This window comes from Tachysurus vachellii, chromosome 11 (genome assembly GCF_030014155.1).
Source record: "Tachysurus vachellii isolate PV-2020 chromosome 11, HZAU_Pvac_v1, whole genome shotgun sequence".
Taxonomy (NCBI): Eukaryota; Metazoa; Chordata; class Actinopteri; order Siluriformes; family Bagridae; genus Tachysurus; species Tachysurus vachellii.
Window position 1 is genome coordinate 1312501 of NC_083470.1, and position 14238 is coordinate 1326738.

General features: G+C 42.9%; 1 protein-coding gene across 3 annotated transcripts in view; it reads left to right on the forward strand.

Annotated features, from left to right (window-relative positions):
• Window positions 1-14238, forward strand: part of atp2b3a (ATPase plasma membrane Ca2+ transporting 3a) — a 30745-nt gene that overhangs the window by 10948 nt on the left and 5559 nt on the right. The window contains exons 5-17 of one of the 3 annotated variants that reach the window (XM_060881746.1): window positions 737-862; window positions 4243-4371; window positions 6531-6599; window positions 7560-7598; window positions 8340-8504; window positions 8587-8801; window positions 10054-10296; window positions 10669-10910; window positions 11698-11932; window positions 12065-12244; window positions 12602-12689; window positions 13108-13214; window positions 13375-13566. In XM_060881746.1, coding sequence (XP_060737729.1) covers window positions 737-862; window positions 4243-4371; window positions 6531-6599; window positions 7560-7598; window positions 8340-8504; window positions 8587-8801; window positions 10054-10296; window positions 10669-10910; window positions 11698-11932; window positions 12065-12244; window positions 12602-12689; window positions 13108-13214; window positions 13375-13566 — 2030 coding nt within the window. The remainder of the gene's footprint in view (window positions 1-736; window positions 863-4242; window positions 4372-6530; window positions 6600-7559; window positions 7599-8339; window positions 8505-8586; window positions 8802-10053; window positions 10297-10668; window positions 10911-11697; window positions 11933-12064; window positions 12245-12601; window positions 12690-13107; window positions 13215-13374; window positions 13567-14238) is intronic. The other 2 variants (XM_060881747.1, XM_060881748.1) reach the window with 2 other exon arrangements.

The following is a 14238-nucleotide window of genomic DNA, read 5'->3' on the forward strand; positions in this document are numbered from 1 at the left end:
TTGGTTTGTGTGTCTGAACTTGTAGCCAATGAGCAGTAAGTTTGGTCCTAACTGTTCTAACTGGAGCTCACTATGAGGATGGATGGAGAAAAAGCATGAACCATAAACCTTCTCTAAGTGTGACAACAAAGTGAAAACTACAAAAATGGGTCAGATTTAAGCTCTGAAGTAAAACGGGCCAAAAGAAGACTTAAAATGGAGCCACAGCTGCTGTGGATTCAGAGGCACTTAAAGGAAGATTATTCTGGATAGAGAGTGGGTTCTAACTCGTGTTCTTGTTTAGGTATCTGTTCAGGTTCCTGCTCAGGTTCCTGCTCAGGTATCTGCTTGAGTTACTGCCCAGGAGTCCAGGATTACTAATCAATCCCTGCTGACAATGAACTAGCTTTAAGCTTATAAACTCTGGTTCTGTAGCTTTAACAGTCACAGTGTAAACTCTTACAAGGAGCACTGGACACAGAGGGGCGTGGCCTAAAGTATAGGGGTGGAGTTTAGATGGATAATAATTTACTTCACATTAGAATCATGTATCCTAAAAAAGATTCAGCCTCATTCTGGTGTTGTATTAATTAAACTGTGATAAACAAGCGACACTGAGATAAACCTGTCCTGGCTGATCAGCTACGTTTGGTGTGAAGGAAAACTTTATAAGATTAGGATTAGTATTGTAGAATAAACTTCAGGTTTAGGGTTAGAACTCTAAAAGTGTGTGTGTGTGTGTGTGTGTGTTGTGCAGGTGATCTCCTTCCTGCTGATGGAGTTCTGATTCAGGGAAACGACCTGAAGATTGATGAGAGCTCCCTCACCGGAGAGTCGGATCACGTCCGGAAAGCCGTGGATCGAGATCCGATGCTGCTGTCAGGTGAGTAGCAGCGTGACGAGTTTGTGTGCTGAACGATGAGGACGTTAAAGAAATCTCTTCACTGAAACACTCTCATTCATCTTCTACCGCTTATCTGAACTTATCATACCTCGGGTCACGGGGAGCCTGTGCCTATTGCAGGTGTCATCGGGCATCAAGGCAGGATACACCCTGGACGGAGTGCCAACCCATCACAGGGCACACACACACTCTCATTCACTCACACATTCACACACTACGGACAATTTTCCAGAGATGCCAATCAACCTACCATGCATGTCTTTGGACCGGGGGAGGAAACCGGAGTACCCGGAGGAAACCCCCGAGGCACGGGGAGAACATGCAAACTCCACACACACAAGGTGGAGGTGGGAATCGAACCCCCAAAACTGGAGGTGTGAGGTGAACATGCTAACCACTAAGCCACCGTGACCCCTCACTGAAACATACCGTTAATAAAACCTTTTGTGTAAAGATGTAAATCCCACTGCCTTGATACAGTAGGTGGTCCAACGACATGAACTGAAAACAGACAGAGTCAAAATCTGATTTATAAATAAATCCATTAAAGATGACGTGATCCTTCTAAAGATTCATATGTGGGTGGACTTTTCTTACATAAGTGAAACAATCATCATCATAACACTCGTGAGCAGGATCCTGGCCTCGTCACTACACCTGCGTGCCCTGTCGTGGGCGCGGACCTGCAGTGTTCATGCTGGAGATCAGAGTGGAGATGTTCCAGCCCACGCTCCTGAGATCCCACACAGAGGAACCGAACGAACACAAGTAGCTGCTCACTTACACAGAGTCTGATTTAATAACAAACACTTCATATCTGAGCAGAAATACCAGGATGAAGTCCATTAATTCTTAAACTGCATCTCTCTCTCTCTCTCTTTATTAGACCCACAAGACTAATAAAGACCTAATCAGATCTCTGTCTGCTTTCTGTTTCCTGGAAAATCGGCGTAAAGTGTATTAGCGTCATTACAGATGAAGCTCTGTTTGTTTAATCATCACAACACACAGCAGCATCTCGGCTTTTTCTTCCTGAAGCTTCTTCATGCTTACAAACGGACGACGTTCCTTAATAAACACTTTATTTTAGCTCAGATAACGGACCAGTTTTATTACAGCGATGTTCTCAAGAGGATCTAAATGAATGAATGGTGAAGCCTTTATGTTTTATTACTTTGTCCCTCAGAAGTCGTGTCCTAATGGTTAAAGAGTTTGACTCCTAACCCTAAGATTGTGGGTTCGAGTCTCGGCCCGGCAATACCACGACTGAGGTGCCCTTGAGCAAGGCACCGAACCCCCCCAACTGCTCCCTGGGCACCGCAGCATAAATGGCTGCCGACTGCTCCGGGTGTGTGTTCACGGTGTGTGTGTGTTCACTGCTGTGTGTGTGTGTGCACTTTGGATGGGTTAAATGCAGAGAACGAATTCTGAGTATGGGTCACCGTACTTAGCTGTATGTCTTGTGGAAAGGATGCGATGACACTGAGTGTGAGCGCTGTCTAACCCCAGCTGTGTGGGGATGTTAGCCTGGTGTTTAAGGTTTAATTCCAGGTCCACCAAGCTGCCACTGCTGGGCCCCTGAGCAAGGCCCTTAACCCATAATTGCTCAGCTGTATAAGTGTATCTGCCAAAAGCTGTAAATGTAGAAGACGCTTTCCCACCTGTAATGTAGAAGCTCGTCTTCTTCCCTGAGGATATCAAACACATTGCGGTGTGAAACTATAGCAACAGAATATAACATCACCTGATTAGACACAGAATTCTGTGTGAAAACCTCAAATCAGGTGAAAACCAGGACAGAGCTGAACATCTGTACAAAAATGGCTTGGTAGATAGAGTCAGGTGGCTGAACAGAGCACCGAACAAGGGGGAAATACGGCGCACTGAAGAGTAACAGGACGTCAGATACCAACGAACAAACGGCCGGTCGACTCCACGACAAGCTGGAGGAGAACAAAAAGGACGATAAAGCTGTGAAGGGTAATAACATCTGCTTGGGTGCAGAAGCACAGACCTGACCTGATGTGAAAGCGTGAGACAAGCCGTTATTTAAACAGTACAGATAAATAGGAGCAGTGTGAAACCTCCAACTACACAAACCCGGGTCTGTCTTTAACCGGAGGTCACTAGGACCCAGGGGAAATATGTCAGGCTTGATGAATTGTGCTGTGATTGTAAATCATTCCAGTGTTCAGGTGTAGAAAAGTAAAGAGGACTGAGATGAGCAACAGGACCATGTTACTGCTGTACAACATCCAGGTCAGAGTCATTTCTGAAGAAGAAGACAGGATTGGACATGGACACATGGACACGGTCATGGACACATGGACACGGTCATTACTGAAATCCATCACTACAATTAACCATCCCCAACCCCACCCCCACCGATTCAGATCTTTTCTTTACTCAGTATCCTGTATATTCTACGTTTCTACTTTATTTTAAAAATGTAACCTGGATAATGTTAAACCACAGATGTGATGGTCTGACATAATAGTCTGAGGTGATGATTTGACATGATGGTCTGACGTGATGATCTGACGTGATGATTTGACGTGATGGTCTGACGTGATGGTCTGACGTGATGGTCTGACGTGATGGTCTGACATAATGGTCTGTGGTGATGATTTGACGTGATGGTCTTACGTGATGGTTTGACTTGATGGTCTGACGTGATGGCTTGACGTGATGGTCTGACGTGATGGTCTGACGTGATGGTCTGACGTGATGGTCTGACGTGATGGTTTGACTTGATGGTCTGATTTGATGATCTGACGTGATGGTCTGACGTGATGATTTGACGTGATGGTCTGACGTGATGGTCTGACGTGATGATTTGACGTGATGGTCTGACGTGATGGTCTGACGTGATGGTCTGAGGTGATGGTCTGACGTGATGGTCTGACATAATGGTCTGTGGTGATGATTTGACGTGATGGTCTTACGTGATGGTTTGACTTGATGGTCTGACGTGATGGCTTGACGTGATGGTCTGACGTGATGGTCTGACGTGATGGTCTGACGTGATGGTCTGACGTGATGGTCTGACTTGATGGTCTGATTTGATGATCTGACGTGATGGTCTGACGTGATGGTCTGACGTGATGATTTGACGTGATGATCTGACGTGATGGTCTGACGTGATGATTTGACGTGATGGTCTGACGTGATGGTCTGACTTGATGGTCTGACGTGATGATTTGACGTGATGGTCTGACGTGATGGTCTGACGTGATGGTCTGACTTGATGGTCTGACTTGATGGTCTGACGTGATGGTCTGACGTGATGATTTGACGTGATGGTCTGACGTGATGGTCTGACTTGATGGTCTGACGTGATTACCAGTGTTGTGTTTCAGGAACACACGTGATGGAGGGATCAGGGAGAATGCTGGTGACTGCAGTCGGGATCAACTCCCAAACCGGAATAATCTTCACCCTGCTCGGAGCCGGAGAGGTCGAGGAGGAAAAGAGAGAGACTAAAAAAGGTAGGAATGTCTTCGGTTTTCTGGAGCAGGTGCAGTTCCATTAGCTGGAAGATGAAAGTTGGAGGTTTACGTCGTTCTGTCTGAGGAGACACCGTGATGCAGCTCGTGATTATTTTGCTCTAATAGCATGTAATAGCAAGTCATTTATTCCTCTTACACCACAGCGACTCACCAACAATGACCATTCCTGTAGAACATGTGACTTCCTGTTGTCACTTGCGCTGTAGCAGTCGAACACTCGCTCCCTCAGAAGCCTTTCTTTATTCTCCCTCTTCAAGTTAATCAGAGAAACAAAACAAAATGCGGCTTGTCATGTTACTGAGGAAAAGTTCCAGCTGTTGCTATGGAAACGATAAGGTATCAGAGCGAGTGCATTAACAGTAACCTGTACTGCTGATAGAGAGAATTCATCAACACCTTCTGACCAATCAGAGAGCAGGACTGAGCAGTGCTGTGGGGTAACAGTGACATGAATAAACACAACATTCAGTTTCTTTAGTAAACATCAGGTTTGTGCAGCAGCTGTGAGGAGAAGGAACGTAACAACACACACACACACACACACACACACACGCACACACATAAACACACACTCACATAAACACACACACACACACATAACCACACACACACACACACACTCACATAAACACACACACACATAAACACACATACACACACACAGAAACACATACACACAAACACACACGTAAACACACACACACACACACATAAACACACACACAAACACACACACACATAAACACACACACACTCACACACACATAACACACACACACAAACACACATACACACACATAAACACACACACACACACATAAACACACACACACACACATGTAAACACACATACACTCACACACACATACACTCACACACACACACACACATAAACACACACACACTCACACACACACACATAAACACACACACACACAAACACACATTAACACACATACACACACGAGAACACACATAAACACACATACACACATAAACACACACACACAAACACACACACACATAAACACACACATACACACACCAGAACACACAAACACACACACCAGAACACACAAACACACACACATAAACACACCTGAACACACACACACATAAACACACACACACACAAACACACATTAACACACATACACACGAGAACACACATAAACACACATACACACACATAAACACACACACACAAACACACACACACATAAACACACACATACACACACCAGAACACACAAACACACACACCAGAACACACAAACACACAAACACACACACATAAACACACCTGAACACACACACACATAAAAACACACACATAAACACACACACACCTGAACACACTCCTGAACACACACAAACATACACACGCACACACACCAGAACACACATAAATACACACGCACACACATAAACACACACACACACACACATGAACACACACACACAAAGACACACACATAAACACACACACACATACACACACACACAAACACACCTGAACACACACACACACACACACACACACACACACACACACACATAAACACATCCACACCTGAACACACACATAAACACACCTGAACACACACACACCTGAAAACAGACACCTGAACACACACACCTGAACACATACACACATCTGAACAAACATAATTAAACAAACAGACACACACCTGAATACACACACCTGAACACATACACACATCTGAACAAACATACCTGAACACACACACCCCATAAACACACAACTGAACACACACACACATCTGAACAAACATACCTGAACACACACAGACACACACACCTGAACACACACACACACACACACACACATCTGAACAAATATTTATGAACACACACCTGAACACACACAGACACACACAGACCATTAACACACAACTGAACACACACCGGACCACCACCCCTGATAAACACAACTGAACACACACACCCCATGGCTCCATGTCCATCAGGACTGTTTCTGCTGATCATCACGGAGAGGAAACGCAGGACGAGGGACGATGACTCATCCTTTCAGTTTATTTATCATTTCTATTTAACGTTTCTGTCTTCTCATTCTTTGTTTCACATGGCACCTCATCCTTGTTTGCTAACTGCAGCAGAGGTCAGTAGTAGCTCATCCATCCGGTTTTCTGGCATTTCTACCAAAACGTGCAGCATTGTTAATGGTAGGTGAGAGACGTGTCAGTAAACTGTGTGTGTTCATCAGTTATCAAAAAACAGCGTGTTAATCGTGCGTCACACAACAGTGTTATTGCGTCAAAGCAGATAGCGTTAGCTGCTAAATTCACTGGTTACACAGTAGACACAAGTCCATGATTAGCATGACATTTTAATGCTAATTAACACTTTTTACCAGAGCTGATTGTGGTGTCGCACTAGTTAAGGGCTCATATCAAATCTTTTTTACAATTTAATTTCTTTTTAAGGTTTAAATGCTCAAATTATTTTTATTACAGAAGTTAACACAGTGTTTTACAATAAACTCTGCTTCAGGGTTTTATCTCTGTAGGCGTTATTGTGAAGTGGTGGGAGTTGTTTGTCCAACAGTTGGCCACACCCATGTCTAACCCTGCCCCTTGACCCCGCCCTTAGTCATTCTTCTTATTATTATTCAAATTTATAATATATTCATAAAATAAACTCGTCTCAGAAGAAAACCAAAAGCCAGGGTTCAGCCTACAGAAATGTTACGGTCATCTGATCGACTAATAATCACGCGCTAATTGTGCGGCCGCACGGCAACACACAACACGCTCGTGTCATGAGGGCTTTAAAGGCATTCTAATGATTTACTTTTAATGAATTTCTTCAGTTGATAATTAACATCCAAGCTCAAACTTTAAACAGAGCTCATCAGTCAGTATGAACAAATCACTGAGGAAAAAAAGAATGGAATCATTTACTTTTCTTCTCTCCCTCCATCTTCATTTAATTTCCTGTCAAACTTCCTGTGACTTGTGGAATATTGGACATGTACCAGGACTGAGGGACGTGACTGACGGTGAGGGACACGTCCGCTGGTTTTTGATAACTGATGCAATAAAAAAGTTCTTGGTTAAGTTCTCTTAGTTTGGAAGCGACTCGGTGACGTATTCGTTCAGTTTCAGCGTTTTTTATTCCTGCAGGAAAACAAGACGGCGCTCTGGAGAACAATCAGAACAAAGGTGAGAGAACAAACACACACCGACACGCACGCATCATTATCATCATAAAGCAGCTGAGCTTCTGAACAGAGGAACCTTCATTTGATGTTCATGTGATGAACAGGTTTTTTTTCCCTCCATTAGCCATTTGTTTGTTTTAGTGTTAATGTGTAGATCATGTGATGCTCAACTAATTTATAGTTTTGAATAATCATTCATTATTTTCTATTATTATGTTCTAGTTATTTTATATTTTTAGATTTTCTGAAATTGAGATTAAGATTACAACTTGATTGTTTTAAACTTTTATTAAAAATCAATATTTACATTAATCGTAATTAACTAACCACTCAGTCTAATATTTGTTATTTTTGATTTTCTTTCTTATTTTCTTTAAAAGCTTTCTGTTTTTTTTAAATAATAATTTTGTTTAAAAAAAATGTCTTTCTACTTTTATGACATAAATTTCCAATTTCTTGAATTTCTAATTTTCCAGATTTCAGTTTTAACTTTTCCATTTGATCCCTTTTCAGTCATCGAGCTCTCTGATTCCAAACATCTCTGAATTTACTGATTATCAATTTTTTTCTCTTAGTAATGTAAGAAAAAATGAAATAATGTTTTTAAATACAAATTTTATTTTTTATTACGTTACTATTTTTGTCATTTAAAAGTTTTCAGACTTTTCAGAATTCTTGGAATTTCAGGTTTTTATATGAAATGTTATCTAAACTTTGACTTTCTGATTTTACGCATTAACAGGGATTAAACAGGACGATGCGGTTGCCATGGAGATGCAGCCACTGAAGAGTGCGGAGGGTGGAGACATGGAGGAAAAAGACAAAAAGAAATCAAATGTCAACAAAAAGGAGAAATCTGTGCTTCAGGGAAAGCTCACCAAGCTGGCAGTGCAGATCGGGAAAGCAGGTGAGGAACGTGTAGAGGAACTTCAGTCAGCACAGTGAGAGCTCAGACATGCTGACACTTCCTCATGTTCTGTGGTGTGCAGGTTTAGTGATGTCGGCCATCACTGTGATTATCCTGATGCTGTACTTCGTGATAAAGACCTTCATCATTCAGGGTCGCTCCTGGCTCCCCGACTGCACCCCCATATACGTCCAGTACTTCGTCAAGTTCTTCATCATCGGGGTGACGGTGCTGGTCGTGGCCGTTCCTGAAGGTCTGCCGCTTGCCGTCACCATCTCACTGGCGTATTCTGTAAAGGTGAGGCAGCATTTAGCCTCACACTATTCAGCAATGGTTTAGTTCTTGTGTTACACAGAGTCACAATTTCCTCGAAAGATTCCTCTTTTCTTCTCTCATAGTTTTGACTTCTTACCTGCAGTCAGTTCCCTTTTGCTGTTATTTTTTAATCATATCCTGTCTTATTCGATCTCTTGTTCAATTTCTTGCCTTAAATAGAGATGTTTCTAATTAAAATAAAGCTTAGAAATAACTAGAAAGATCGTTGGTGCCTCTGGTGAGTGTACAGTATGTAGCTAGTAAAGTTAGCTTGGCTAATCTTCCATAAACGCTAGTACGTATAAAAACATTTCACACTGATTAGTGCATTTTTAAATTGATTTTTAATTCCTTAGCTTGTGAAGCAATATATACTTTTATAATTCTCATCAAAGTGAAAAAAATCCAGGACAGGCCACACCCACATAAAAAAACGCATGCTAGCAAGAGGCAAGCTACAAATGACAAGAGAATGTAGATTCTGTTCCATAAACTAGGAGGAAACGAGGAAAACACAAGCTAGTTAGGTGACATTAGGTAAGTTCACTCATGTGCCATTAATTTTAGAAAACAAATAATGGTGTACTGGAGCACTGAGCACAATGATATTGATGTTGTGATGTAATAACATGATGACACTGTTTAGTATGGCAGTTTAATTTAAGCATTTAACTGATGAAGTAGCACGGTGGCTTAGTGGTTAGCACGTTCGCCTCACACCTCCAGGGTTGGGGTTCGATTCCCGCCTCCACCTTGTGTGTGTGGAGTTTGCATGTTCTCCCCGTGTCTCGGGGGTTTCCTCCGGGTACTCCGGTTTCCTCCCCCGGTCCAAAGACATGCATGGTAGGTTGATTGGCATCTCTGGAAAATTGTCCGTAGTGTGTGATTGTGTGAGTGAATGAGAGTGTGTGTGTGTGTGTGTGTGTGCCCTGCGATGGGTTGGCACTCCGTCCAGGGTGTATCCTGCCTTGATGCCCGATGACGCCTGAGATAGGCACAGGCTCCCCGTGACCCGAGGTAGTTCGGATAAGCGGTAGAAAATGAGTGAGTGAATGAACTGATGAAGTAGTGTTTAACTTAGAAAGCCTCAGGATGAGTTTGTGAGTACAGGTCTGGTGTTGTGTGTATCATTGCCCCTGACAATATTAGCCAATAGGAACACAGCATACTAGACCTGTGTAGTGTAAAGGAGCTCACGATGCAGTGAATTACAGTTGTTGTAAAAACCTTCCAGAAAATGATGAAGGACAATAATCTGGTGCGGCATCTGGACGCGTGCGAGACGATGGGGAACGCCACGGCGATCTGCTCGGACAAAACCGGAACGCTGACCACCAATCGCATGACGGCTGTGCAGATCTACGTGGGAGATCAACACTTCACGGAAATCCCGGAACCACAGCACATTAACACACACACACTGGAGCTGCTCACCAGTGCCATCTCCATCAACAGCGCCTACACCTCCAAGATCACGGTGAGCAGCTCTTCAGGATCCTGCCTGTGGAACTCCAGCTCATGTTGTGTTTCCATTTTTTACTGTTATTATTTACAGAAACACACACTGCTTTAACACAGTACTAACACAGGTTAGCGTTAGACTAGCACGAAGAAATGGGCGTGAGTTTACTGTAAATTTAGCATGAGGTCTTTTTGAGGTTTGCACAAGATAAGAGAATATTAGCATGATGGAGGGACGTTACTGTAAAGTTAGCATGAGGTTGGTTAGAGGATTACACAGAATTAGCATGAGATTGGTATGAGGTTGGTTCAGTGTTAGCATGAGGATGGTATAATGTGTCTCTCTCTCTCTCTCTCTCTCTCTCTCTCTCTCTCTCTCTCTCTATAGGCAGCAGAGAAGGAGGGGGGTTTACCTAAGCAGATAGGGAATAAGACAGAATGTGCACTGCTGGGTCTGGTGCTGGATCTGAAGCGTGATTATGAGTCGATACGAGAGCAGGTTCCAGAGGAGAACCTCTATAAGGTCTACACCTTCAACTCCGTTCGCAAGTCCATGAGCACCGTCATCCAGCTCCCTGACGGACACTTCCGCATCTACAGCAAGGGAGCGTCCGAGATCCTGCTCAAAAAGTGAGTGTGTGTGTATGTATGTATGTGTATGTATGTGTGTGGGTGTATGTGTGTGTGTGTGTATGGGTGTGTATGGGTGTGTATGGGTGTGTATGTGTGTGTGTGTGTATGTGTGTGTGTGTGTGTGTGTGTGTGTGTGTGTGTGTGTGTGTGTGTGTGTCTGTGTGTGTGTATGTCTGTGTGTGTGTATGTCTGTGTGTGTGTATGTCTGTGTGTGTGTATGTCTGTGTGTGTGTGTATGTGTGTGTATGTGTGTGTATGTATGTGTGTGTATGTGTATGTGTGTATGTGTGTGTATGTGTATGTGTGTGTGTATGTGTGTGTATGTGTGTGTGTATGTGTGTATCCCCACAGAATTTCTGACTCTTTTACTCCCAAGTAAAGAAAGGATCTCACTCTCCTAGTCTAAACTAACACTAACTCTGACTGAAACTGAACTAAAACTAAACCTGTACTAATTTAATCCTAACTAACTGTGAACGCTGATCGTTATCCCTGATTGAGTTACTAACCCAAACTGTTTATTTTTTATCCTAAATTAACTGAACTGAACTGTAGTTAATCCTGACTCATATTTTCCCCTTAAAACTAAACCTGTACTAAATTTAATCCTAACTAAAGGATCCTGTTCTAGCACTAACCCTAAATAAAGTCCCTTTTATCCTTAAGCCTGCTTAAATGAACTCAGACTTATTTACTTCTGTCTAATCTAGGTCTAATTTATTCCTAACCCTGATTGGACTCAGACATAATGGAATCAGGACTCTCTGTCTCTCTTTCTGTGTAGATGTTCTTCCATTTTGTCCCAGAGCGGTCCGGTTCGTCCATTCGGACCTCGAGATCGGGATGAAATGGTGAAGAAGGTGATTGAGCCGATGGCGTGTGACGGCCTCCGCACCATCTGTGTAGCGTATCGTGACGTTCCTAACGATCCGCCACCGGAATGGGACAACGAGGCCGAGATCATCAACAACCTCATCTGCATCGCTGTGGTGGGAATCGAGGATCCGGTTCGGCCGGAGGTGAGTTTTAGTTAAAGATTGTTCCGGAAAAGCCACCTGTGACATCCGACTTAAAATCCCCAGTTTAAATTTAGCCAGCTTCATTCTGATTGGATGGTTTACTACAAGGCCTGTCTCTAACTGTCCAATCAGGTTCCAGAAGCTATCAGGAAGTGTCAGAGGGCGGGAATCACAGTAAGAATGGTTACGGGAGATAACATCAACACAGCGCGTGCCATCGCCGCTAAATGCGGCATCCTTAACATCGGAGACGACTTCCTGTGCATGGAGGGGAAAGACTTTAACCGGCGAATCAGGAACGAGAAAGGAGAGGTACGGTCAGCTTTTAGTCAATCAGATGGCGTCCTCTGACATTTTGGAGCTTACAAATCACAACAGTAAGAATAAGATGAAGCGATGGCTGAAAGGCATTGTGGGTCACATGTTAATTAGAAACATGAATATGCAAATAGTTTTAATTTTTATGACTTTTGATGTCATTTGTCAACAAGGAAGCTGATTTCACACCTTTTATAACTCATACATATCCTGTAATTATACACTGCAAACCCATTTAAATGACTAAAGTTTCTAAACTAAAAAATGTCAAGTTTATAATCCTGAAATTTATCCATTAAAATGAATTAATCATGAATAAACTCATTAATGCTAATGATCTTTTCTTTCCAGGTGGAGCAGGAGCGCATCGATAAGATCTGGCCCAAACTCAGGGTCCTGGCTCGCTCATCTCCAACAGACAAACATACACTCGTCAAAGGTACGCGCACACACACACATACACACACACACTACAGTCTTAATGTAGTCTTATTGCAGTCTTAAAGCTGCATCGTTAGAGACGCTATTATCTAGAAATATCCGTGTCAAATGTCAAATAAAAAGTCTAATCTAACACAGTAATGTACAATAGGTACCTGACGTTAAGTTCCTATTTCAACACATATACATCATATACATTTAAGCCACACCCATAAAACACCATGACAAGCAAAGCTGAAATTGAAACGAATTGTGACTCAGCGAAATCAGCGAGAACACACACACACACACACACTCAAGTGTTTTTGTGAACTGACTGGATTTTTATTAACAGGTATATTGTGCAGAATTTTAGAGATTAAACGTTATTTAGTGTGTGTGTGTGTGTGTGTGTGTGTGTGTGTGTGTGTGTATAGGTATCATAGACAGCACGATAGGAGAACAGAGGCAGGTTGTGGCGGTGACTGGTGACGGTACGAATGATGGTCCTGCACTGAAGAAAGCTGACGTTGGCTTTGCGATGGTGAACTTTAATTTCATATTTATATGATAATCATGAAATAAACAGACACAGAAACACAGATCTGTCATAAAGCCCATTTTCTGGTTTATATAGCTTTCATTCAGTAAAGCTGCACATGTCGTAGAGGTGTGTGTGTGTGTGTGTGTGTGTGTGTGTTTAGGGTATCGCAGGGACAGACGTGGCGAAGGAGGCATCTGACATCATTTTAACGGATGATAACTTCAGCAGCATCGTGAAGGCGGTGATGTGGGGCAGAAATGTTTACGACAGCATCTCCAAATTTCTGCAGTTTCAGCTGACGGTCAATGTGGTGGCTGTTATAGTGGCTTTCACTGGAGCCTGTATTACACAAGTATACACACACACACACACACACACACACACACACGTACGTCTCACAGTCACTAGAGATTTACTCCATTCCAAGAACATTCTGCAGGATGATCCAGTTTATGAATAAAAATGTATTACCCACGGATAATACCTGTTACTATAGCAACAACAACAAAAATTTGAAATTATCCAATAACATTTTTCCAATAACTGAAGTGTTTTATTCCTCTGGTACAACAGCAAACTGACAATGATTACACTTTTGTGCTTTTTGTGCAATGTTGTGTTCAGTGTCATTTTCAGATCGGCTCAGTTCCTGTCAGGGATGCGGGGATAAAAACAGACCCAAATGCAGGATAGGTTTAATAATTAAAGTACACACAACAGGGACAAAGACACGACACCAGACACAACAAACGACGACAAGGATTCCACACTGCCATAGGCAACGCAGCACGGCTAAATAGACATGACAATTAACACATGAGGAACAGGTGTGCAGAGGCGGGGAGGAAGAGACAAGGGCGGGGCAGAGACAAGGGCGGGGCAGACACGTGAACATAGAACATAAACAAAAGCACGTGGCCAATGTCCGGGCTGGATCCTGACAGTTCCTGTTGTCACTTCCTCTATATCAGCTATAACTCTACATCCTTCATCAGCCTCTTTATACATCACTTAAAGTCAGTAA